Consider the following 24,549-nt stretch of genomic DNA (forward strand, 5'->3'; position numbering starts at 1 on the left):
GGCCGCCGCGGACCGAGCGGCTCGTCGGGAGGCGGACGCCCAAGAGCGCGGAGAAGGCAAGCGAGCGGCGCAGGGAGCGACCCCCTCCTTCCCCACCGGCCCCGCGGCACCGGCGCCGTACGGCCGCGCCTCGGCCAAAATGGCGGCGGCCGTGTGGCGGCAGCCATGTTGTGCCGTACAGAAACCCCTTCCCCAGCGGCGAGGGGCGCCGCGGTGACCCGGCTCCGCCATCTTGCCGTACGGCGGCGCGGCGGGGCCGGGGCCGGGGCGGGCCCGGCCGGCCGAGGGCGGCGGCGGCGGCCGGAGATGGTGATCTGCTGCGCCGCCGCCAACTGCTCCAACCGGCAGGGCAAGGCGCGCCGCGGCGCCGTCTCCTTCCACAGGTAAGGGCGGCCCGCCCGGCCCGTGCAGGTGCCGCGGCCGGGCCGCCCGCCCCCCAGCCCCGCTGTCCCCGCCAGGCCCCCCCGGCAGCGGCCGCCCTTTGTTTCCCTCGGGGGGAACCGGCTCGGGGCTCCCGGAGCCTCAGCGCCGGGCCGGGCAGCGGGAGCGCCCGTGGCCGCGGGGCCCGGGCCCACCGCCGGCCTGTCTCCACGAGCCCCCTCCGTGCGAGCCCCCCGGGCCCCCCATCGCTCCCTGGGGCGGGTCCCCAGGGGAAGGTCCCTGTCCCGGGAGTCCCATTGGAAACGGCGCCTGGTTCCTCTGCTCGGGCTTTCTTTCACTCCAGGCGTTTCTACACCTTATTGAATGCAATTAAATACACCCGGTGTCAGCATCGCCCGGGCAGCGGAGGCAGCGGTGGGGCAGCGTGTTGGCTGAGCTGGGTGTTCTGGTGGTGGTCACATCCTCCTTCCTTGTGGACAGGGTGTTCCTCGTGGGGGAGGTGAGCGGAATAATGGGTCGATTGCTGATGAAAACGGAAACAACACCTTCTAGTCCTGTGCTTTTTTGTGAAGCGGAGCTGTTAAAGCAGGGAACGAATATCAAATATTTCAGCCCAAAGTGAAAAAAATCTTTAAATGAGTGGAGCCTCTCAAAACATAGATTTCACCAGAACCTCTTCAGCCTGACCATCACCTTGGATTTGATCACCTTAGAGGTCTTTTCCAACCTTAACAATTTTATGATTCTGTGGTTCTGTGATCTGAAGAGCACTGGCCCTTCTGATTTCCCAAAGGTGGCTTATTTTTTCACGGAAACCCATGTCTCGTTTCTTTTTTAGGTTCCCTCTGAAGGATTCGAAGCGCCTGATTCAGTGGCTGAAAGCTGTTCAGAGAGACAACTGGACCCCCACCAAGTATTCCTTTCTTTGCAGCGAGCACTTCACCAAAGACAGCTTCTCCAAGCGGCTGGAAGACCAGCACCGGCTGCTGAAGCCCACTGCTGTCCCGACCATCTTCCAGCTCGCGGAGAAGAAGCACGACAAGCTGGATTATGTCAGGAGCCGAAGGAAAATAGCGAGGCAGGTGCGGGATGGGGAAGCCCCGCGGGAAGGAGGCGGTGAGGTAGCGCAGAGGGACGCGTCTTCTGGACAGGACTTCATGGTGATGCAAGGGAAGGAAGAGATGGAGGAGGCGACTCTGCAAGTGGAGATGGGATCGATGTCGGAGGAGACGGAGGCCCTCCGCAGCCAGCTGGACGGCCCTCGGAGAAGGACGTTAGGGGATAGTTTGGGTGCGAAGCCTGGAGCTCAGAAGAAGCTCGAGAGGTCTCCTGTGGAGGAGGACTGTCCCAAGGGCAGCTGGGCGGGGAGCTGGGTGGCAGAGAGAAGCGGCGTGTCGGTCGACGACTTCACCCCTCCTGCCTCCGGTGCTTGCAAGTTCATCGGCTCCCTCCACTCGTACAGCTTTTCCTCCAAGCACGCCAGGGAGAGGCCATCTCTCCCGAAAGAGCAGCTGGAAAGGAAGAGGCCAAAGAGAGAGGTGGAACCAAGCTGCAGCAGCCATCTCCTGGGACACGACAAGGCCGTGGCAGAAGTGTCCCCGACTTCCTCCCTCACCGCAACTCCCCAGAAACCCTCCCAGGGCCTGTCGGCGTCCCCGGCGGACCTGACCCCGCGCCCGGCCGCCGAGGCCGTGGTGGGGCGCAAGGGCGACACGGACGCCAACCCCATGTCCATCAACGAGGTCATCATGTCGGCCTCGGGGGCCTGCAAGCTCATCGACTCCCTGCACTCTTACTGCTTCTCCTCCCGGCAGAGCAAGAGCCAGGTGTGCTGCTTGCGGGAGCAGGTGGAGAAGAAGAACGGAGAGCTGAAGCTCCTGAGGCAGAGGATCAGCCGCTCTGACAGCCAGGTCAGGAAGCTGAAGGAGAAGCTGGATGAGCTGAAGCGGATCAGTTTCCCCTACTTGAACAGCCTGCTATCCCAGGACTGTGGTCAGTATTCCCAGGGGTGCCGCGTTGAGGCAGAATTCCGCGTTTTCTTAGAGGCTGCTAAAATTGGAGGTTGTAGAGGTGCGATGGGGAAAAGGTATGAGCAAGGGACATTTTGGGAGGGAGAAGCGGTAGCCTGTGTTAGACCAACAGATGCAGGTGAAAGAATTCCTTTTGGGGGTACACTAGTTAGTTCTCATATGCCAAACCTTTCCGAGATGTGGAATGGGAAGTTAGGTTGAGATGTTGCAGACAACTCTCTTGATGAATTTATGTTTTGTGTTTTGTTTTTTTTTTTTTAATTTCCTTTATTATTCTAACTTGTTTGAGACTCAGTGACACCTGTTAGGATTTGCCTTCTTCCTTTGGAGCGTGCTGGTGATTTTTTTTTTTTTTGGGTGTGTTAATGAGCTGTCATGGCAGCAGATATCTGTGAAAGCTGTTGTCATCTTCTCCAGTGATGTAAGAAGCACTTCTGATCTTGGATTTCATGCACTGCACTCAGCACTCGGGATACAGGAAATATAAGTGAGGTGGGAGGTATCCAGTATGTTGTGGTACACAGCGAGGTCGTGATTTATGAGCAAATGTCTGTGTTTGCTTTGATCAGTTCCTCCTTCAGAAGGCAGAAGAAGTCAGGAAATGGATAATAAAATGGGAAGCGATGGAGAATGACTTCTCTGTCAATTAAAAAATAATGATTAAACACCTGAAAGCATAGGGAAGCTCCGTGAGGGACGAGGTCATGTGAAAAATTTGTCATGTGGAAGTTGAATTGGGCTATAACCATTTTTCTTGTGAGAAAAAACGTCTTTTAACGTGCAACTTCTGCCCAGTGACTCTGGTTGCAAGGTACAGTTTGGGGCAAGAGTTTAGGACCATCTGATGATGTTTGATGTTTGTGTGGCTGCTGAGAAAACGTGGGGTTGCCTTGTGAAGGATTTGTGACAGGGGGCTTGCTTGAAATCATCACCCATGGAGGTTGGGCATCCCCTGATGGTTAATTCTTGCCTCTCCTTTAGGAGAAAAACTTCATGGCTTCCTCTGTAGCCGTTGGACACAGTCAGAAAGGTGATGGTGGCATAGACAGGCACATCCCCCAGGCTGTTACTGAAGTGTAAGAAAGCAGACCCTGACAAAATTTGTGAAGGTCAATACCCAATGCTACTTTTCCCACATGCATCTGATTTTCCAAAGTATGGGAGAACTCACACTTGATTTGGGTTGAGGAGGGAAAAGAAGGGGGTTTTTTTCTGTGTGGGAAATCAGCCTAGTCTTGTTTGTGCCTTCTGGTCTGCATTTTTGTATTGTTTTGGTCTCAAACTAAAGAAAATAACTAAATACAACTTTTAGGGTTCCATAGTTGTTAATATATATTTATATATATGGAAAAGGATGTATAACTGTGTTCATATATATATATATACGTATTTTTATATATATGAAAGGGATGTCTAGCTTTGTTGGAATACCATCAATTAGATACTAATTGCAGGAAGAGTGTCTTTAAGGACGTTTTTCTTTATTCTGGTGAATGCTGAGATTTTTATCCTCTTTCCTGAGACTGATGTTTTTATACGTGTCTTTGAGAAGTTAGAATTTTACGTTCTTACAGAAGATATTCTTAATGAGTTACATATTCTATTCTCTAAAGGAAAATGTCATTTTTTTTAATGATTTGACCAATTTTTTTACCTGCTCTGCCATCTCTTACCAACTAAACTGGAGATCAGTGTGTGACAATGAACCGTTTTGGTGATTGTAGCTCGCTGGGATGGGAAGTTTATATGGAACCCTTTGGCTGGGGACTTTTTTAAAGCATTTGTTGATGGCTGAGTGGTTTTATTATTTATTTTTTTCTTTTTTTTTTAGCTTAATCTTGGTGCTCTTCTGCCTTGCACTGCTTTTTGTGTGGTCACAGAAATAGTTTATGGCAGTGAAAATAGCTGATGAAGTGCAGCCAGCTGCTGCTGGGCAGAGCCTGGTTCACACCCAGACACTGAGTTTTGCTGTAATACGAGGCTGAATGGAAGAAAGGCTTTTTGGTATTCATAAAAATACAGTCAGGTAGCATATGAGGTTGATAACAACTATAGTCTTTGTTATTAGTTCCGTTTCTGTTGTCCCGAACCATCTGATGTGCTGTTGAGGTGATGGTTTTAGCTGTGAACCTGACCTTACATTATTTCCTTCCTGCTAAAGGCAGTGTCTTGGGGATGGGGAGTGTAAGTGAAGCACCTGACTGGACTGACCATGCAGGTTCCCTGTCTGCATCCCAGCTCCACGTGTTGCAGGACCTCTCTTTGCTGCTGCCTTATGTTCAGCCACTACCACAAAATCCCGAGCACAAAAACAAGCTTTAGGCCCACACCCACTAAGCAGAACTTCATTTTGGTGCTAGTTCTCACACACACTTTCCTCTAATGAGACAAATAAATTTCTGCTGGCTGTATCCAAGCTACAGCCGGCTGGGAAGAGCAGGTTTCTGCAGGATTGCTGCACAGCAGTCCCTGCCAGCCACGCTTGAGGCCAGGTGACTCAGGCTGGGTGAGTGGCTCCCGGCCTGTTCCAGCTGTCACAATGTGTGTTTCCCAACCTGTCTTACCAGAGGGATCGACTCACTGCTTTTAGGAGGAGCCCCAGGCTGTTTCCTGCACAGCAAGGCTGCCACGGTGGCCCTTTCCATCTGAACTTTGAGTTTAGTCGCTCGTTTGGTAGGAAAATGTTTCCTTCTGTTTCCTGGGCTACTTCTGAGGGGCGTGGACCAAAGGTTGGGGAATGCTGTCAGGCACAGTGCACCAGGCAGGATGGCGTTGGATGCACCTTGGAGAAAAACAGAATGCACTGGGAGAAATTAGGGAGCAAATAGGGACCCAGTATCCTAGGGAAGGGCAGACTGTTCTAACAGCACTGAACTCTGCTACACAAGTGCTGTCTGTTTGTCCTGTTCTGCTGAAGGTCCCACAGCTCCTCTGCATCGCGTGTGCTGGCACAGGCAGGAGATCCGAGGTGCTCCTTCCACAGCTCCAGTTTGGTGCCTTTGCAAAACTACATCTCCCAGCAGGCAGTGGGATCCCTCTTACCCAAGCGTGAGATCACTTCCCTCATATCCATCTTACCACCCTGCGCAAAGCGCCTTCTGGGGGCAGAGGGGGCTAGAGGTAGAGCAAATAGCAAAATATCTGCAAATATGGCTGGCCATGGAGCAAACACAGGTATGGTGCCATGGGGCTGGAGTGTCTGTGCTCACCAGAGAGGTGAAGCTCTTAGAATTCGGCTGCTTGGGTGTGTGGGGAGCCTCTTCCACGCTGCATGTCTGCTTTCGTGAAGGTCATGTTAAAGGCAGGAGAGTTGGCAAAATGAGTCCGTGTGAAAAATGGTTAGCATTTTGCTAGGGATCTGGGGGAAATAATAATTCCTTCCAGCTTGGATTTGTCTTTGAATATTTGTGCAGAGCCAGTGTAGAAATTGGGTCGTTTGTAGTACTTTTTACATGCAAATGAGTCACAGTTAGTGAACTCCGGGGACAAGCAGAAGGACTTGAACATTAAATGTGTTTTTGTGCCCTGATGCCTGGTCTGTGGGGCCTGAGGTGGTGCTCCCTGTCGAGATGGCAACAGGTTTTCATTCATGTTGCAGAAAACAAATAGCAAAATCCCATTCCTCAGTGGCAGTGAGAAGTGGGGTTGTGCGTGGATGGAGGTGCTGTGCCTTCACCTGCCTGAGCAGGACTAGACCAGCAGTGGGGCCCTGTCTGGTTCAGCTTGGAAATTAAATGTGTCTAATGGGTCACAGAGATGTGCTGTCAGAGAAATTGCCTCTGCCAGGGCAGGCACTGCTAACCTGGCAGCTGCATGTTAACTTGTAGCTAGATTTTAGAAGAAAAGTGCTTTTATTCTGAGACAGCAAGTGCTGCCTGTGAGGGTTTTGTGCCTCATCTGGGATGGGCACATCCAGGGTAAAAGGCTGGTCCATAGGGTGGATGATATAAAGAACAGGAGAGCTATAAAGTGAGCTGAGAGCAAGATAAGGAGTAGAAATATGTGTGCAGAGGTTAAGAGTGGAGCTGAATCCGTGGCAGGAAGTGTCTTGAGAGAGGCTGTGTGAGACTTCACAGCACCTGTGGCCTGAGCACACGGGTGGGAGGTGAACTGCTTCGAGCTCCACGTGGCAGCAGGCACACCAGGTCAGGGACTTGGCTGAGGGGAATGGCTCTTTGACCTCCCCCTTGGGGAAAAAGGCAGTTGGAAGGGAGGAAACAAGACTTTTTGCTCTGCTGTTGTGTTTTTTTCCAGTGGAATGGTCTTGTTTTTTCCATTTTTTTTCCCTGATAGCCTATAGAGTTTGTGCATTAAGCATTTAATTCTGCAGCACGTTGGCAATGACTCACAACAAAACTCCAGCTTGCAGCTAGGAAGCAACGAAACAGCCAACTAAGGAAAACTCCAGAGAAAGTCAAACAGGCTGAGGTGAGCTCAGGTAGGGTGTTTGGGTTTGGGTATAATTTAAAGATGTTTTCTCTGTGCTTTGTAATGCAGAACTCTGACACTGACTACAGGCACTGGAGCACTTACCACAGAGGCAATAACACATTGGTGCTTGGCTATGAAATTAATTACTGAGGCTGTAATGTGAAAAATTTTGAATATTACTACATTCCCAGCTTTTAGAGCAGAGATGGGATGATCCATACAACACCTGGTCTACTGACACCTGACAGGATGCACCTTTCTCAAAGGGAGAAAGAGTTGTAGCACAGGAGCTGGTGGGGCTTGTTGACAGAGCTTTAAACCAGCTTGGAAGGGAGAAGGGGCGAAGGTCAAAACCAGGCTCACCAATGATGATGTGCCAAAACTTGAGGAAACTGATGGGATCCCTCAATTTGCTTCTCAAGGTGTTGGCTATAATGTACCACACCTGAAATGTTTCTACACCAGTGCACACAGCATGGGGAACAAACAGGAGGAGCTGGAACCTTTGGCCCAGTCCCAGAGATCTGACATCACTGCATAAGTGAAACCTGGTGGGATGAGCCCTGTGACTGGAGTGCCTGTTGGATGGTTCCAGGCTCTTCAGGAGGGATGGGCAGGGCAGGAGAGGTGGAGGGGTGGCACTGTATGTGATGGAAGGGCTGGAATGTCTGGAGCTCACAGTTGGGAGCCCCTGGGGCAAGCAAATAATGTGGATGTCATTGTGGGATTCTGCTCTAGACCTCCCAGCCGGGGTGATGACACCCACGAGGTATTCTGAGGAACTAAGGGACACTTCCAAGTCAACTGCCCTTGTCCTTATGGGGGACTTCAACTTGCCAGAAATTAACTGGGAGCATCACACAGCTGGTACAACCCAGGCCAGAAGATTCCTAAAAAAACCTGGATGAGAGCTTTATGGAACAGGTCCTGAAGGAGCTGACTTGGAAAGATGCCCTCCTTGATCTGCTGCTTGTCCACAGAGAGGATCTTGTGAGTGAAGTGTAGATTGAGGGCCATCTTGGTCACGAGGTGATTGAGTTTAAAATCTCTGTTGGCAGGAGAAGTGCCAGCAAAACCTCAGCTCTGGATATGAGGAGCAGATTTCGGGCTGAGCAGGGAATGGGGGAGTAAAGTCCCCTGGGAAAATGTTTTTGCAGGTGCTGGAGTCCATCAGTGCTGGTCACTTTTCAAATCTCACCTCCTAAGGACACAGGAGAAGCAATTCCCAAATGCTGGAAGTCAAACAGCTGAGACAGAAGGCTGGCTTGGCTGAGCAGGGATCTTCTCTTGGAAATAAGGCACAAAAGGAAGGTCTGGGCCCAGTGGAAACAAGGTCAAGTGACATGGGAAGAATTCAGAGATGCTGTTTGCCACTGCAGGGAGAAAATTGATACGGCCAAAGCTCAACTGGAGCTGAAGCTGGACAGAAATGTGAGGAACAATAAAAAGAGTTTTTTTGAAATACATTAATGGGAATAGACAGTGTTCAAATAACATCAACCCATTCCAGGATGAGGATGGTCACTTCACAAACAGGGACAGAGACAAGGCTTCTGTCTCCAACACGGCTGACAGACCAAGGGGGTCTCAGTGCCCTGAGCTGGAGGACCATGACTGTAAGAACAATCAACTCCCAGTCCACCTTGAACTTGTGCAGGATCTGCTGCAGCTGGATCCCTACAAATCTGTAGGGCCTGATGGGATTCAACCCAGAATCCTCAAGGAGCTGCTGATGTCATCACAAAACCTCTTCATTTTTGAGCAGTGTGGGAAATCCAGGGAGCTCCCAGCTGACTGGAAGCTGGAAATGTTGTCCCAGTTTTCAAGACGGGCAGGAAGGAGAACCCTGGAAACTATAGGCCTGTCAGTCTCACTTCAGTGCCTGGTGAAATCATGGAGAAGATTATTCTGAGAAGTATTGAAAAATAACATAGTCATTGGTCACAGCCAGCATGTTGTCATTGAACCTGATTTCCTTCTATGACAAGGCAGCCTACCTGGTTGATCTGGGAAAGCCAGTTCATGTAATCTTTTTGGATTTCAGCAAAGCTTTTGATACTGTCTCTCTCAGGATCATTCTGGACAAAATGTCCAGCCCACAGCTGGATAACTGTGTTACTCAATGGGTGAGCAACTGGCTCATGGCTTGGGCACAAAGGGTGACAGTGAATGGGGTGACATCAGGCTGGCACCTGTCACTAGTGGGGTTCTCTCAGCCCAGTTCTTTTTGACATCTTCATTAACCCCTTGGATGCAGGACTCGAAGGGATGCTAAGTTAGTTTTCCAAGGACACTAAATTGAGAGGAGCTGTTGGCTCCCTGGAAGGCAGGGAGGTGCTGCAGAGAGACCTCAACAAATAAGAGGGATGGTCCATCACCAACTGTCTGAAGCTTAACAAGGGCAAGCGCTGGATTCTGAACCTGGGATGGGACTACCCCAGATGTACGGACAGACTGGGAATGAGAGGCTGGAAAGGGCCCTGGGGGTCATGGTGGGTGACCAGTTGGCCCTGAGTCAGCAGTGCCTTGGCAGCCAAGAGGGCCAACCCTGTCCTGGGGGCATCAGGCCCAGCATTGCCAGCTGGGCCAGGGAGGGTTGTCCCGCTCTGCTCTGCCCTGGGGCGGCCTCACCTTGAGTTCTGGGGGCAGTTTTGGGCACCACAATATAAAAACAGACATTAAGCTATTAGAGACCACCCAAAGGAGGGCAACAAGGATAGTGAGGGGTCTGGAGGGGAAACCTGGTGTGGAACAGCTGAGATCACTCAGTTCAGCCTGAAGAAGAGGAGACTGAGGGGAGACCTCATTGGGGTCTTCAGCATCCTCCTGAGGGACGGTGGAGGGCAGCACCAATCTCTGCTTTGTGACCAGTGACAGGACTCAAGGGAACTGCTGGAGCTGAGTCAGGGGAGGTTTAGGTTGGATATTAGGAAAAGGTTCTTCCCCCAGAGGGTTGTCAGGCACTGGAACAGGCTCCCCAGGGAAGTGGTCACAGCACCAAAGGTGTCTGAGTTCAAGAAACATTTGGACAATGCTCTCAGGCACATGGTGGGATTCTTAGGGTGTCCTGTGCAGGGCCAGGAGTTGGACTCAATGATCCTGATGGATCCCTTCCAGCTCAGCATATTCCATGATGGAGCCAGAGCATGCTGGTGGTAGGAATGCTTTACTCGTTTGCTGGGGAGAGCATCAACAAAGTGCGCAAAGGGCTGCAGCTCTCAGGGAAGAGCAGCAGAGTACAAAACCACCTTCTGTACTTAAATATGGACAGAGTATGCTGAACAAGGCTGCTCCTTAGTTACCAGAACCTTGATGATGATGAGTTAAACCCAGAGAGCGACCCAGCTGAAGGAAGAACTGCAGGAGGCTGCCAGCTGTTGCCGCAGACCCTGTACTTTGAAGACAGTGTGAGTTAGTTTGAGTTTTGTTTGAGGTTTTGTTTTGGGATTTTTTGGTGGGTTTTTTTTTGTTGTTGTTTGTCTGAGGTTTTTTCTCAAGTTTCCTGCAGCAAGTATTCCCCAGCTCAGGGGAGTAGGTTAGCTGCCTTGTTAACAGCCAGCTGGCTGCTCACTGTGGCTTTGCTGATAAAGCTGCGTCGGAATTTGTGCCAGCATAGCTTTCTGTGCCAGGGATCCCACTTGAGAGTCACGCCTGCTGTGCAGCCGTGGCCTGAGGGGGCTCTCCAGCCACTGTGTCTGGTTTGTCTCACAGCAGGGAGAGTGCCTGTCTGCTGTTGCAAAGCCTGGACAGCTGGTTACAGTCTGACTGTGTTACAGTGTGGGGTGGGATTTGACTTCTAAACCCTCCGTGAATGGGAAAAATGTGGAAACTGTCCATCTGCGAGTTTGGAGGGATGGAGCAGGGGTCAGGTGGTGAAAAGGAGATGACTTGTGTGCTCAGGGCCTGGGCATGGCAGTTTTGGCCTGAGTGGCTTCCTGAAGGAAAGAGATCAAGCTGCTTATGGGCTTATGGTTTTGTCTCCCAAGCTGTTGCAACTTGTGAGCATCGTGGCTGATTTCAGCTGGATTTCATAGAATCACAGGATGGTTTGAGTGGAAAGGGACCTTGCTGCTCATCTCGTTCCAACCCCTGGCTGTGGGCAGGGACATTTTCCACTAGACCAGGTTGTGGAGGAGCAGGGGTCTTGGAGATTCTGGATTCAAGGAAGTGTGTAATCTGGTAGGGGAAGGTGACTGTAGGAGTGCCCTTGTTAAGAAAGAGGCTGCAGTGGGAGCTTCCCTGTTATTGGGTAAAAGAACTGTGCATGTGGATGCAAGAGAACCAGCATTAAGAGGACCCCATCTGAGTGTGAAGCTTTAAGCATGCACAAGGGTGACCAGGGTGCAGATTCTCAGACATGGTTGGTGTTCTTGATATCACCACATGCTTACTTTTTAAGCCACATTAGCAGGTTGTTTGTAAAAGTGATGTGCCAGGATTTAGATCCTTGGGACATGCAGGCTCCTTTGCCAGTGTCAGAGAAGTTTCTCTTGACAGGGACTGCATCTTTAAACCTGTTGTTCGAAACAAAGCAGCTCAGCAAAGAATTTTTGTTGCTACAATAGTCTTGCATTTACCTGCTCCAACATGACATAAAAAGCAAATTTCAAATGACTACTTTTTTTTTTTTTATGGACTCAATCAGACTCTCTCCTGTCTGGCTCCCCTCTTGCTTTTCCATTCTCCCAGCCCAGCCCTCTGACAGAAGGCTGCCAGGGAGGCAAATGGACTTAGTCCACCAGTCAGAGAGCAACACTGAAGGTAAGAAGAGCACTGCATGGAGTGAGATCAGGATGTCTTTATTCCTCTACACTTCAATGAGTCTCTGTTCCTTATTCCCACCAGCACTTCTGCTGCTCTTGGCACTTTTCAGTGACATGAGAACTAAAAAACTCACATTGGCTTTGCTGCCATCCAGGTAGTTTGGAAAAGTAAGAATGGTCTCTTGGCCATGTTGTTTGCCCATGTGCCATAGACTTAGGATGTACAGTTACATCTCCACTTTTCAGCTGGCTGGAATTCCAACTCCTTGGAAGTGAGACCAGCTTGCCCAGTCAGGCACCTCCGGACAGGCTGGATGCTGCACAGCAAGACAGAGATCAAGCTGGGGGGGCTGGAAACAGTCAGTTGGCTTCTCTTGGTTTATAATGGAGTATAAAGAGTAGCAATGGCTAAAACCATTCCTTTCCAGTGTTGTTTTGTTGCTTTTTCCTGAAGTGCTGCAAGCAGAAGAAAAGAAGTGCCCTATTAAAGCACTGTAGTGACAGAAAGCATCCTGCTCCTGGGATGCTGACCCAGGAGAGGGCAGCAGCAGCCCAGGCTGCAGGCTCTTCCAGCCTTTCCAAAGCTTTGCTCTTTGCTTCCACAGTGGGAGTGGGGCCTGCAAAAAGCCTGGAAAGAAATGCAGTGTCTGCAGTAGGGAGTGAAAGGCGAACACCAGTCGGACGGGGGAGTGGAAGGCTCCTTACCCACAGAACTGTGTGTTCTCCACTTGGAAATGCAGAAATGAGTACAGTGAAATACTGTCTGGTACACTGATGCTGCTGTGTGGGGTGTGGGAACCCCTTCCCAACCCCTGGATGAGCTGGTGGGGAATGCACAGGCTGGAAGGGCGCTCTGCAGAGCCTGGCTCTGCTGCTGTAGACTTTTATTACCTATTTCCTGGTGAGCTCTCATGTTTGTCATGTCGCTTCACTTTGCAAAATACTTCAGGATAAAGCAGAGTTATTAACAGCACCTTGCTGACATGCAGGCTGGCTTTCCAAACCTGCCTGTCTGTGGGAGAATGAGTACCAAAAGTGATCTCTTTTACCCAGGAAAGCTTCTATTCCTCCTCCTTTGGCATTCCAGGTACGGACTGTCTGTTCTTCCTCCTTACTCAGTGTTTTTAGCCTGATATTTTATACAGAGCACAGTGAAACTCAGACTGATCAAGCAAATTTTGACCACAACATCACCTTTTTAGGCCCAATTTCTCCCTGCAGCCTTTCAGACCAGCCAGACAGGCAGCTTGTTCTTGTATTTGGTGATCTCACTAGGTGTGGAAAACACTCCCCTGGAACTCCCACCTTGCTAGGATGAAACATTTGTCCTGTGAGGGGGAGGAGGACATGCTTTAAGCATACTTCAGTCATATTTGTCTGCATAACAGACTACTCCTAGAGTAGTGGGCACACATTTGTATGGGAGTCAGGATCCCAGGGGTGCTGTCTCACTTTCCCTACTTACACCTTAGTAATGGTTCTGCTCTGCTTTTCACGTGGCTTTAAATTGTCTGTCTCCGTCTCTCTGATTAATTTTTTCAGGTCACCACCTCTGAAAGCAAAGTGCTAAACTGTTGTTTATCAAAGCTCTCCTAAAGAAGCTTTAACTGTGAAACAGACTTTGGTTGCTCCTTAATAAATGCAGTGACAAAGGGAAGTGTCTTTCTCTTCCATTTACTCTTTAACTTACAGGCACTCAAGTCTTTTTAAAATGTTTCACTTAGTCCAGAACCTAAGCAGAACAACTTCTGAATGATCCCTGCCCGTCTCTTTGTATAAAGTTCAGGTCACTGTTAACCTCTTAAAAAAATTATAGCCAAATTTTGATCTCAAAAATGAACACAGCCTGATTTTCCTCTGAAGTGAGGACTCTCTTCCTTGGTCTCTGAAAACAGGGAAGGCATGTACTCAGTGCCTGAGAAAGATCAGCCCAGAGCGTTAGAGAATTTGTTACAATTTAGTGATTTTTCTTTACACTGAGATTTCAGTCATCTTCTTTCTTGCATGTAGATGGGAGGGGGCTTTCCTTTCGGATCAGACTACGGAGAGGAGTCAGAAATGGACCACCTGGAAGAGTGCTCTTGTTCTATGTAAGGCTAGGAGCAGGTTTGGAAACAGACCCAATTTCCATGACCGTTCATTGTTCCCCATCTCCCCTTGCACCTTGGAGGTGGCGCTGCTCTGGAGAGAAGTGTTGTTGCAGCGTTTCTGAGGTGTTTTGTGTTCACCTCCAGCCAGCTGTAGAGCACAGATCCCTGAGTTTTCTTTCTTCTTTCTTTCTTCCTCCACAGAGACTCCCCAGCTGAACCCTGTGATGGAACCCCTGTCCTGGATGCTGGGCACCTGGCTCTCGGACCCGCCCGGAGACGGCACCTTCCCTACAATGAAGCCCTTCCAGTACCTGGAAGAAGTGCACATCTCTCACGTGGGGCAGCCCATGCTCAACTTCTCGTAAGTCAAGGGTTTGCCTGTGTTGGCAGCAGCTATTGGAGTGCAGCAGGCATGGCTCCAGTGTGATTTGATATGTTTGTGTTTCTTTTCCAATGGCAAAGTACACAGATTTTCACCTACCAAATGAGATGATGTCGTGGTATGTGACTACATGGTCTGACTTTTATTTTCCTTGAAAACTTGGCATTCTTTGGGAGACTCCCACTTACAGATAGAACAAGGGGAGGGAGCTGTGGCATGGCTGCCAAGTCTGTCCATTTCAAACTGTGGTCCTCAGCCTTCACCAGTGTAGAAATCTGAAAAGAATTAGTCTTTGTCAAACCATATGGGATGGGAGGCAGGTAGCTTAACTGCTTTGGCTGCAAGTGATTGTTCCAAGAGAAATCAAAAGAAATCTGGAGAGAGAGAAGTGACATGTTAGCTGCTGCTCAGTGCTGCTCTGGTGCTCGTTTGGGAGGGGTGAGTTGGAAAATGTGTTGCTTTGAAAACCAAGAAAAGAATAATTACAAGATGTAAGTGTTGTGTGAGAGATGCCCTGTGTTCCTCGAGTGTGACAGAGCTGCCAGCTCAGCCTGTGACAGTTTTAGTCCAGTTTCCAAAAGAAACAAAGCTCTGACAGTCATGCTCTGGCTGCACCTCCCTCTCCAGCTTGTGAACAGTTACTGATTTGAGTCACCTGGGTTTTTTTGTCCTTTTCTTTGTGCCAAGAAGATACACAGCCTAGATCTGTTGAGCTCTGGGATGCATCAGGAAAACAGGCAACAGGCTTGGAGGACAGAGCTCCTGGCTCCTGGAGCAGTGCTGCATGACTGATACTTATACAAGTACCCCTTGAATACTCCAAGCACTGAAAAAAGCCTGATTTAAGTTTGTTTCTCCCACCATGAGAGCTCCATAGGGTACCTGTTTTCACTGGCTGCAGAGCACAGAGGCTGGGATGCTCGGACAGCCCTTAGCAGGGATGCAGCCCTGCACCACTGACAGAAGTCATTCCTGGCTCTTCCTGTAGCCACATGGTTAAAAGGAGACATCTTTTATTGAGAGGCAAAGCCAAATGGGGGGAGTAATTTGTGTATTTGTACCCAGAGGACAGCCAGAAGCAGCTGCAAGCCAGCCAGACTCTTCCTAATTCTTCCTTTAGCTGTGCTCCCTCTTCCTTGTCTCCACTTCTTTGAAGCCAGTGGGTTTCTGTGGGGTGTAGGGGTGCCATGTGCTGCACCTTGTGCTGCTGGTCTTTCAGGAGTCTTGACTCTGTGTGATCCATTGTTACTTCATATAGGGAACACTTGCTTTGGACTTTTCAGCCCTCGGTGCTGCTTTAATAAATAATGGCCCCAACTAATATAATAGATAAACACATGTGATACATATAATCACCCACATGATGGGTGACCAAACCTACGGTTTTTAAGGCCTCCTGAAGAATAAATAAGAATCTGAGCTGAATTTATCTTTTTGAAGGGGGTGATGGGAGAAATATGTCTGTTCTGTTGCTGCCTGCAGCAAGGAATACACAGAAAATACAACTTGCCAGGGGTAAAAGCTAAAGATGATACAGTGATTCCAGATATTTACTGGAGAAAAGGAAGTATTTGAGGCAGAGTGTGGCTTCAGCATATATGAAATGTCTGAGTTCCTGAGGGGTTTCTGAGCTAGCTCTTAGAAAGACCCAGGAGCTGTGGAAAATCTAGAGCTTGTGCTGAAATAACTAACTCCAGCTCTAAGAAATAGCTGTGCCTGTAAAGTAACCACATTTTTCCAAGTTTACATCTCCCAGCTGTGAAGTGTTGTCAGTTGTTTACCCTTCAAAGAATACTGCAGGCACTCACACGGTTAAATAAGAGGAAGCCAGGGCAAACAGTGTCTTTTCATGTGAAACACATCAGCTTTTGTGCTCTGATTTCCCCTCAGGTTCAACGCCTTCCACCCGGACACCAGGAAGCCCATGCACCGGGAATGTGGGTTCATCCGCCTCAAGCCTGACACTAATAAGGTGGCCTTCATCAGTGCCCAGAACACAGGTACACACCTGATACCCATGCTGGGGAAAAGAAGAAGTCCTTACCTCACTGGGCCATTTCATCACTTTCTCAGAAAGTTGTTGCACCTCTCACAGTTTTATTTAATTAACTTTCCCCGTGGGCATCGCTGCTCTTGGGTGCTGGACCCACAGGTCTCAACCAGGAAGTCTCTCACGGTGTGGATGGAGCACCTTGGTACTCGTTACACATCTGGCAGGGACTGAACTAGAGAGAACCACATCTCAAGTGTTATAAGTGAAAGTGTTAAACCCCAGTTGGTGCTTAAATTTGCATCTAAAATGGCAGATGCTGAAGGGAAAAGTGCCAGTTGCCGTGTGGTACTCATCCCACATGGTGTGAGTAAGGCTGGCTGGATTTCTCTGAGCAGCATTCCCTGTCTGACAGCGTGTGGATTTGCAGTTGTCAATAATACTTGGGCAAATAAAACCATTCTACAGGGAGAGTGATGGTATGTTATGTACCCTAATAGATCATGGAATGGTTTGGGTTGGAAGGGACATTAAAGTTCATCCAGTTCCACCTCCTGCCATGGGCAGGGACACCTTCCACTATCCCAGGTTGCTCCAAGCCCCTTCCAGCCTGGCCTTGGACATTCCAGGGATGGGGCAGCCACAGCTTCTCTGGGCAGCCTGAACCAGGGCCTCACCACCCTCCCAATATCCCATCTAAATCTCTCCTCTTTCAGATTAAAACTGTTCTCCTTGTCCTATCCCCATCTGCCTGTGTAAAAAGTCACAGAATCACAGAAATCCTCCTTCTTTTTTATAAGCCCCTTTTAAGTGCTGAAAGGCCACAGTAATAATTGTGACACAGTTAAATAACCTTTGTAGCCTAATAATGTGTATGCCCTTGCTTCAACCTAGGTCTGGTGGAGGTGGAGGAAGGGGAGGTGAATGGACAAGAGCTCTCTATAGCTTCTCACTCCATAGCCAGGATCTCCTTTGCCAAGAAGCCCCACGTAGAGCAGGTGAGTGCACACACAGTGAGCAATTCCCGTAGCATTGCTCACCCCAGGAGGAGTCTAGTTGACAGGATAGGTTAATTAGCATGCTTTAATTACAGAATGCCATCAGGAGTTCTTGGAAATACTGCATGGCATCCTGGCTTATCCTTTCTGTAACAGCCTTCAGAAGGTATTTTGTACATTATGAGACCCAGAGGGATCATTAAGATAAGAACTGACGAGCTGGATCAGACCAGCCAACCCAGAATCCTGTCTCCAGCAGTGGGCAGTAGCAGGTCCTTAGGGAAGAGAATAGGAAAGTCTTGTCTAAATACCCTTCTGTGGCAGTGGGGTTAGTTCTTAATGCTGTTTTTCTGGATTGATTGCAGGATGAGGGTGCACGTATTAGGTACAGTCAGTATTGGGCCTCATCAGGATATTTTAGGAACACCTAAGGTCTTGCTAACTTGCTTTTCAGGACATTCACACCTTGCTCTGGGCTCTTTTCCCATCTGTGGCTGCAGGGCAGGGCTGACATTTCCTATCAGCTCCAGCCTTGGTTAGTTGCTTTTAGGGTCTTTTTTTGGGTTTTGACTTGTTTTGAGTGTGTATTTTTGGGTTTTGACTTGTTTTGAGTGTGTAGCAGGGGGTTGTTGACACAGCTGGAAGGGGTACAGCCAGCTGTGAGTGCAGTGGCACTGCTGGGGGCAGTGTGGCATCCTGAGGTCTCAGTGTCACATCTGAAGTTGTCGTGGCTGACCAGCAGCTGAGAGAGACAGTGAGGCTGAACAAGCTCTCACAATCTGGTTTTTATGTGCTACAAAACTTACCCATAGACAACACAGAGCACAGGTTTGTGCAGATGTAGACAAAAATTTCATGTGCCTACACAGTGTCCTAACTTTGGAAAGTCCTAACTCCCCTGCCTTTAGATGCATATTTTCAGTTGCTGGGTTTCCCCTTTCCCAGGAACAGCTGTGTTGCCTCCTTTCTGTAGCAAAACTAAAGCCATTAGATACTATGGATATCAGCAAGGGAGCAGAGCTCTTAATTGCAGACATTTAAACAAAAGGGACTGTCCTCTCTGAGTCACTGCCTGAAATGTGAGCTGATGGTCTGGCAGGAGGAGGGGGAGAAGCACAGAAAGCCAGCAGATGTCTTCCTAGTTGAGGGCTCCAAGGCTGGCTTTGGCTGGAAGAGGGAACCTCTGGAGCTGGAGGTCCATGCTCATCTGGCACCTGAGGGCAGCTCAGGCCCAGGGACTGGTCCCAGTGAGTATCTGAGAGGCCCTTGCTGGTGAAGGAGAATGTAGAATGAGAGAGTAACCAACTCCCAACACCTTTTCTCCTTCACCAAGAATAACATAAATTGCCCATGGAAGCAAAGATGCCACAGGTGTTGTGAGAGGGGCACGTGTGCTGATACTTTAGTTGCTCACTTTGAGAAAACTTCACTGTATTACATTCCTGCTGAAAAGTGATTTGGCTTGGCTGTGGCTCAGCTGAGCTGTCATGGAGGCAGGAAGACCCTTTCCCTGGGCCAGGCTGTGTTATGAGTGGTGTAGGTTGCTTGAAGAGTCACCATCAAAGGGCTTATCAAAGCAGGTTTAATACAAATTTCTGAAAGCACAACTTAAAATTTGATGTGACAGGGTTCCCTCTATTACTTACTCATGGGTGAAACATCCAAAGGAAAAGTGGATTTGAATCAATTTGGAATGATTTACACAGAGACTGAAGACACAAAGGATAAGGGAGACCCTCCCATTGAGTCACGAGGTTCTGAGAGGATCCCCTTGCTTTCCAAGCTCCTGGTGGAACCTGGGTGTGCAGTCCAGACCCAGGTCCAGACCCAGACTCAGTCAGGGGTTTATGTTTAAAGGGAGAAATACAAGGAGTAAGGGAGACCCTCACGCTGAGTCACTCGGTTTGTGACGAGCATGTGGAGAACCAGCAGGTTTTCAAGCACTTGTAAAGGTCAGAACAGTCCTGGCCTTATGTGGGCACTGAGGGCACCAGGTGAGGCACCTGCAGAGCTGCCCCGTCACCTGTGAAAGGTGATGGAGATCAGCAGAGTCCCCCCAAGGCATGTGGGTCCCCCATGTTAAAGATGAGTGACTTTTGTATCCTTTTAAGCGCTTTTTCCTGCTTAGGGAATTTGAAGAACACTGGTGCATTACAAAGAGAGCCTCATCAGAGCAGCAAATAGGAATCCAAGCATCATGTGTGTGTTCCTGCTGTTGTTGCCCCTGTGGATGTTGGACTGATGGCGTGTCCTCTGCACCCCTGCATAGCTCTGATTCCAGGAGGAGGACATGTTGGATATGGGAGCTAAGGGCCCACTGTGGGCATACGAGTGGATCTGTGAACAGAGAGTATGGAGCAGAAAGACTGGCAATAGCTTATGGATGTGCCCTTGAGTGACTTCAAGGCAATGAATGAGTTTGGAAAAACCTCTGGACGTTAGGAATTTCTAAATGGGGCTGGCTGAAATGACTGTGAAAGAGTTGTGCTTGCAGCTGCCGTGCCCTGGCGTCACCCACACGGTGCTGTGGCCGTTCTCCTGCTGGGCCAGGTGGCTGGAGTGACACCCTCATCCTTCTGAAACAGCACCTGAGGTTCAAAAGGGTGGTCCCACTTCTCTCCTTTATTTTGACAACAGCTCAGAGCAGCCCTACAACCTGTGCTGAACACTGGATGCTTCAGGCATCTGCTGGCACAGGTCCCAAGTGGTCCAGCTCCACAGGGCAACCCCAGATTGCCTCTCTCAAGGGTTGGTGCTGCACAAGCGGGCTCACAGCCTGCCTGGGTGCAGAGATGAGGATGATGTCACCTGTGGAGCCCTCCTGGCAGATGGCAGTGCTATTCCCTCCTGCCCAGGGCTGGACCTCAACCTGGCTGCAGGTGCAGGCCGAGGCTCGGCAGGCTCCAATCTCCTCATGTAGTCGTGTCCTGCCTTACCCTGGCACGGTGTGGGGACCTGCAGAGAGCCCAAGGGGTTTGGAAGGCTGCCCTGGTGAATGATGGCTCATCCATCTCCCTGAGCTGCCAGCAGGGAGCCATTCTTCTGGTGGAGGGATGTGGAGGACAGATGCCTGTCTGTACTGAGGTGATGTCAGCTGTAGTGCCAGGACCTTGCCTTGCTCCATGGATGATGGGCTTGGAGCTGGTATTGTGGAGAAGGCTGCTTGCTTTAGGAGAGACAACTCCTTGTTTACTCGCCTGCTGTAGTGAGGATATCCTTGACAGCAGGCACGAGGATGGCAAAGGGAAGGTAGAAAGCACAGGTAAGGGATTTACCCATGGATGCTGTTTGCTTGATTTCCTTATTTCTTTTCTTCCCTCCCCCATTTAGATTACCAGAAAATTCAGGCTCAATTCTGATGGGAAACTCGAACAAACTGTCTCAATGGCAACCACTACGCAGCCCATGACTCAGCACCTCCACATTACCTACAAGAAGGTGACACCCTGATGCTGGGAGTGCTGGGTCTCCCTGGGCAAGGAGCAGCAGCAGCTCGGGAGCACAGTAGGGCAGACCCTGGAGCCTGCTGCCTGCACTCATCCCCTGGGCCCCGGAGCTGCCCGTCCTGTTGAGAATGTTATTCAGATCTTTCTGTAATGGTATATAAAAAAAAAAATAAATAAAAAGCTTTTATTTTTATGGCTGTGTCTTTGGTGTGATTGCAGGGTGGTGTGTGCCTCCTGCTGCTTGGCAGTGCTTACAGAGGGCTTTGTGCTGCTTGTTCCTTAGTAGGTGTTGCATTAGAGATCCAAACTCCTGGACGACCTGGCTAACACTGGAAGAGCAGAAAGTTCGGGAATGGATTTGCACTGCAGGGACAGACTCTGAGAACTTGAGAGCCTGTCCAATGAAACTTGACTTAATTATTGGGAGGGAGCACCTTCTTGCTGTGGGACAGAGGAAACTGTCGCAGGCCCTGATCCCAGTGGTGCAGTCCAGCAGTTTGAAGGGAGTTGGTGCAGTGCTGGAGGCCAGGGCCAAACCTTACTGAGCTTCAGTGCATAATATCACAAGACCTTCGGGGATAACTGTGAGCCAGCAGAGAGAAGAGAAGCAGCCAACAGTAGGGATCAATCTCAGCAACTCTTTCCAAGTCTCAAATTCCAAGGCAGCCTTAGACTTTAATGAAATCTGTCATCGAGTCCCTCAGCAGTGAGGGAGGCAAAGGACTCGCACCACTACTGGTCTACAGTAGCGATTCTTCAAAAGGGACTTGGGCCAGGTCCATGCCAACCCCAGCCAGTTTAGGAGTGTGACACTGGCACAAGCCCACCAGCAGCAGGGACCACCCTGGAAGGGAGCTGGGCAAACGCTGCCGTCGCCACCTCCATCCCTTCGTGCTGCGCTGGCGGCAGGAGCGGCAGCGGCGGCAGGAGGAGGAGCAGCAGCAGCAGCAGCAGCAGCCGCGGGGTCCTGGAGGTCGCCGTCGCCGGCGATTCTCCGACGGGGATAGGGAGCAGAGTCCCCCCGTGCCCCCGCGCCGTGTGCGGAGGGAATTGGAAGAGCGGCTGCACAGGGTGCGGGAGGAAGAGCTGGCCTCGGGGGACTACGTGCGCCGCCTCCCCTTCATCCCCTTTGAACCGGAATCTCCATGGGACCTCTGAATTAAAACTCCACGAACCTCAGCTGGTTTCTTCTGCTCATTTGCTCCTTGCTGCAGGACTGGGGGAGTGGGAGCTGTGGGAGAGGGTGGGATATGGCTGAAGAACCAGTAGAGGGGGAGGAATGTAGATGATGGAACTGGAGGAAAGGGTCATTCCTGGTAGTTCTGGGTTGCTTTGCTCATCTCCATGGGGATACAGTCCTGAAGGGGAAGATGAAAGGGAAAGGGAAAGTTAAAGGGAAAATCCCCTGAGATTACTAGAGCAGATCCCAAAGCGACTGGTCTGTGCTCTTCTGAGGGCCACGGTGAGAAAACAGGCTGAGATGGAGGCTTGGGGCAGATCCTCCTCTCCTCTCCTGGCCCCGCACACCCCTGTGCTGTGGAGGGCTGGGATCCCTGGGGAGGCTCTCCAGGCTGGCACAGCCCTGGCACAGCCCTGGCCAAAGGGCACCTGCCTGCACTGCCCGTGGGAGAAGTGGCCCCAGCCGGGCTGGGCCTCGTATTTAGGGGGTCTCCTCTGAAAAAACCCACAGCCCCTCCCTTCTTGGGGCCATCTCCAAGAGCTGTGCTGTGGCCATGTGTCCTGAAGGGTTCCAGGCCTGTCCTGCCACCCTGCTCCCATCCCTCTGGCAGACTCGGTTGCTGGGGGAGCTCCCAGTGTTGGGGCTGAGCTACTGCCCATCCTTCCCTACCGCCTTGGCAGTCAGTCCTTCCCTGGGATAGGCTTCAGAATTAGGTGTTGAGAGCACTGGGGGCTGTTCCTGCCCCAGCCAGGGCAGCCAAGCATTGGGTGAGGCTGCTCAGGGAGAGCATGGCCTCGGTGCCTTCTTCCCTGGAGGTGGATGCACAGATGGAAATCTCGTGGAGGAGCAGGTGGGAAAGCACTGGCAAGCAGGAGGTGAGTTTTAGTATTTCCCAGCAGCTCCCTCCGAGCAGCCCTCTCTGGAGGTCCCAGGCTACCTCTAATGGATCCCTTGAAAGGAGGCATTCTTCATGGGAACTCCTCAGAGAGAGAGGCACAAACAATATCTTTGGGGTGTGGGGGGAAGAGGCAGGAGAGACCCCCTTCCCCTGGCAGACCAGGGCACATGTCCTCCCTTGCCAGTTCATTGGAATGCCTTCCCACCTGAGGAGAGAGGCATCCTCCATGCTCTGCTGCAAGGTTCCTCCTTTGGAACACAGGACAGCCTCCAGCACCCACAGCCAAGACAGCACCACGATGGCTTCTGGGAGGACTGAGCCCGAGCTGGGTAACAGCTGAGAGAGACCTGGAGTGAGGGGCTGATCCCAGCGGAGCCTCCCCAGTACCAGCAGGTTTGCTGCTCTTTGGCAGGAAAAAGCATTCTGGTTCACAAATTGAATGTGACCTGGGGCACAGGACGTGTGTGCAGGCACAGCCTCCGAGGGCAGACAGAGTCCTCCCTATTCCCACTTCCATCCTCCCACTGTCACAAATGGATATTAACTTGCTGGGAATTGCTCTCAGCCTTGCTGGTTTTTAGCTAGGCTTTTAGGAGGAGCAGTGGGAACCACCCCAGTGCTGGCTCCAGGCAAGTCTCACTGGACCATGGTGGTTTTGGCATGTGCAGAAATGAAATAAAAGCCCTGGTCTCTGGAGAACCAGCCAGCAGAGAGCGGATGAGCATTCCCATTAATGTGTCATTAGTGTGCAGCTCTGGCATCGGCTCTTTTGGCAGCTTGGAGGTAATTACAACCAAACTGTAAAGTGTTGCACATGGATTTATTTACTGCCTTATTAGTGGCATCTGTTCTCCCAACAAAGCAGCTCAGCTGTTTGCTCTTGTTTAGGGCAACCAGCATGGATGGTCTGTGCACACTCACATCCTTGGGCTGGAAAGTGTGCTAAAGGAGGTGACTGCAGCATTGCCTTTGCATTTGGATCCTGCTTGTTGGTTTAATGCCTCGTCCCAGCTGAGCCCACTGCAGCCTGAAGGGGCACAGGGCTTCACCCCACACCTGAAGGATGTGGATCTCCATTTTAGATCCAGCAGCATCTCTCTTCCCAGCTGTCTCCCAGCACTGCCCCATGATGTTTTACCATCATAAAATCACAGAATCATGGAATCATTAAGGTTGGAAAAGCCCTCTAAGATCATCAACCCAGCACCACTACCACGTTCACCACTAAACCATGTGCTCAAGTGCCACATCCACATGTTTTTTTGAATACATCCAAGGATGGGGATTCCACCACTGCCCTGGGCAGCCTGTTACAATGCTTGACAAGCCTTTCAGTGAAGAAATTTTCCCTAATATCCAGCTTAAACCTCCTCTGGCACAACTTGAGGCCGTTTCATCTCATCCTGTCCCTTGTTCCCTGGGAGAAGAGCCCAACCCCCACCTGGCTCCATGCTCTTGTTAGGGAGTTGTGGAGAATGAGAAGGTCCCCTCTGAGCCTCCTTTTCTTCACTGCTGTAGCATCCACTGCCTTGGATGCTGGCCTGACCCGGCTTTGCTGCTTAGCACATTTCCCAAGGAAGATGGATGCTGTCTTTGTTAAGTGAATCTTGTGGCAAATGCAAGTTAAGTGGCTGTAAATCCATTGGAGACTGGATTCATTTAGGGCACAGAGAGTAATGGGAGGAGGAGAGCATCTGGAATGGGGAGATGGGAAGCACTAGCCAAAAGGCTTTTGTCACCTGTGGTGTCACATGAGGTTCCTCAATAAAAGTTCATGCCTGGCCTGTGCTGACCAAGGCATCAGGCTGGGATGCAAAGCATGGAATTACAAGGGTAAATATTTATTCATTGGCATGAGATGTCCCAGCCAAATCAGGGCACCCAAATGTGGTTTTACATGGGGTTCTCACACCCATCAAACGCTCAGGTACAACACGACTTGACAGAGCACTAACACCCA

General features: G+C 50.4%; 1 protein-coding gene across 2 annotated transcripts; it reads left to right on the forward strand.

Annotated features, from left to right (window-relative positions):
* The first annotated feature begins 222 nt into the window (after positions 1 to 222).
* Positions 223 to 20,704, forward strand: THAP4 (THAP domain containing 4). Of its 2 annotated transcripts, XM_051782427.1 has the most exons (6): positions 223 to 383; positions 1,220 to 2,373; positions 13,897 to 14,056; positions 15,968 to 16,077; positions 16,962 to 17,065; positions 20,396 to 20,704. In XM_051782427.1, the coding sequence occupies exons 1-6, from the start codon at positions 307 to 309 to the stop codon at positions 20,513 to 20,515; spliced, it is 1,725 nt and encodes a 574-aa protein (XP_051638387.1). In that variant the 5' UTR covers positions 223 to 306; the 3' UTR covers positions 20,516 to 20,704. The 2 variants fall into 2 exon arrangements, with proteins under 2 accessions (XP_051638387.1, XP_051638389.1); XM_051782429.1 differs by lacking the exons at positions 223 to 383; positions 1,220 to 2,373 and adding an exon at positions 5,464 to 5,585.
* The last annotated feature ends 3,845 nt before the right edge of the window (positions 20,705 to 24,549 follow it).

The sequence above is a fragment of the Manacus candei genome, unplaced genomic scaffold (assembly GCF_025592945.1).
Source record: "Manacus candei isolate 608988 ecotype Guabito, Panama unplaced genomic scaffold, ASM2559294v1 h1tg000015l, whole genome shotgun sequence".
Classification (NCBI taxonomy): Eukaryota; Metazoa; Chordata; class Aves; order Passeriformes; family Pipridae; genus Manacus; species Manacus candei.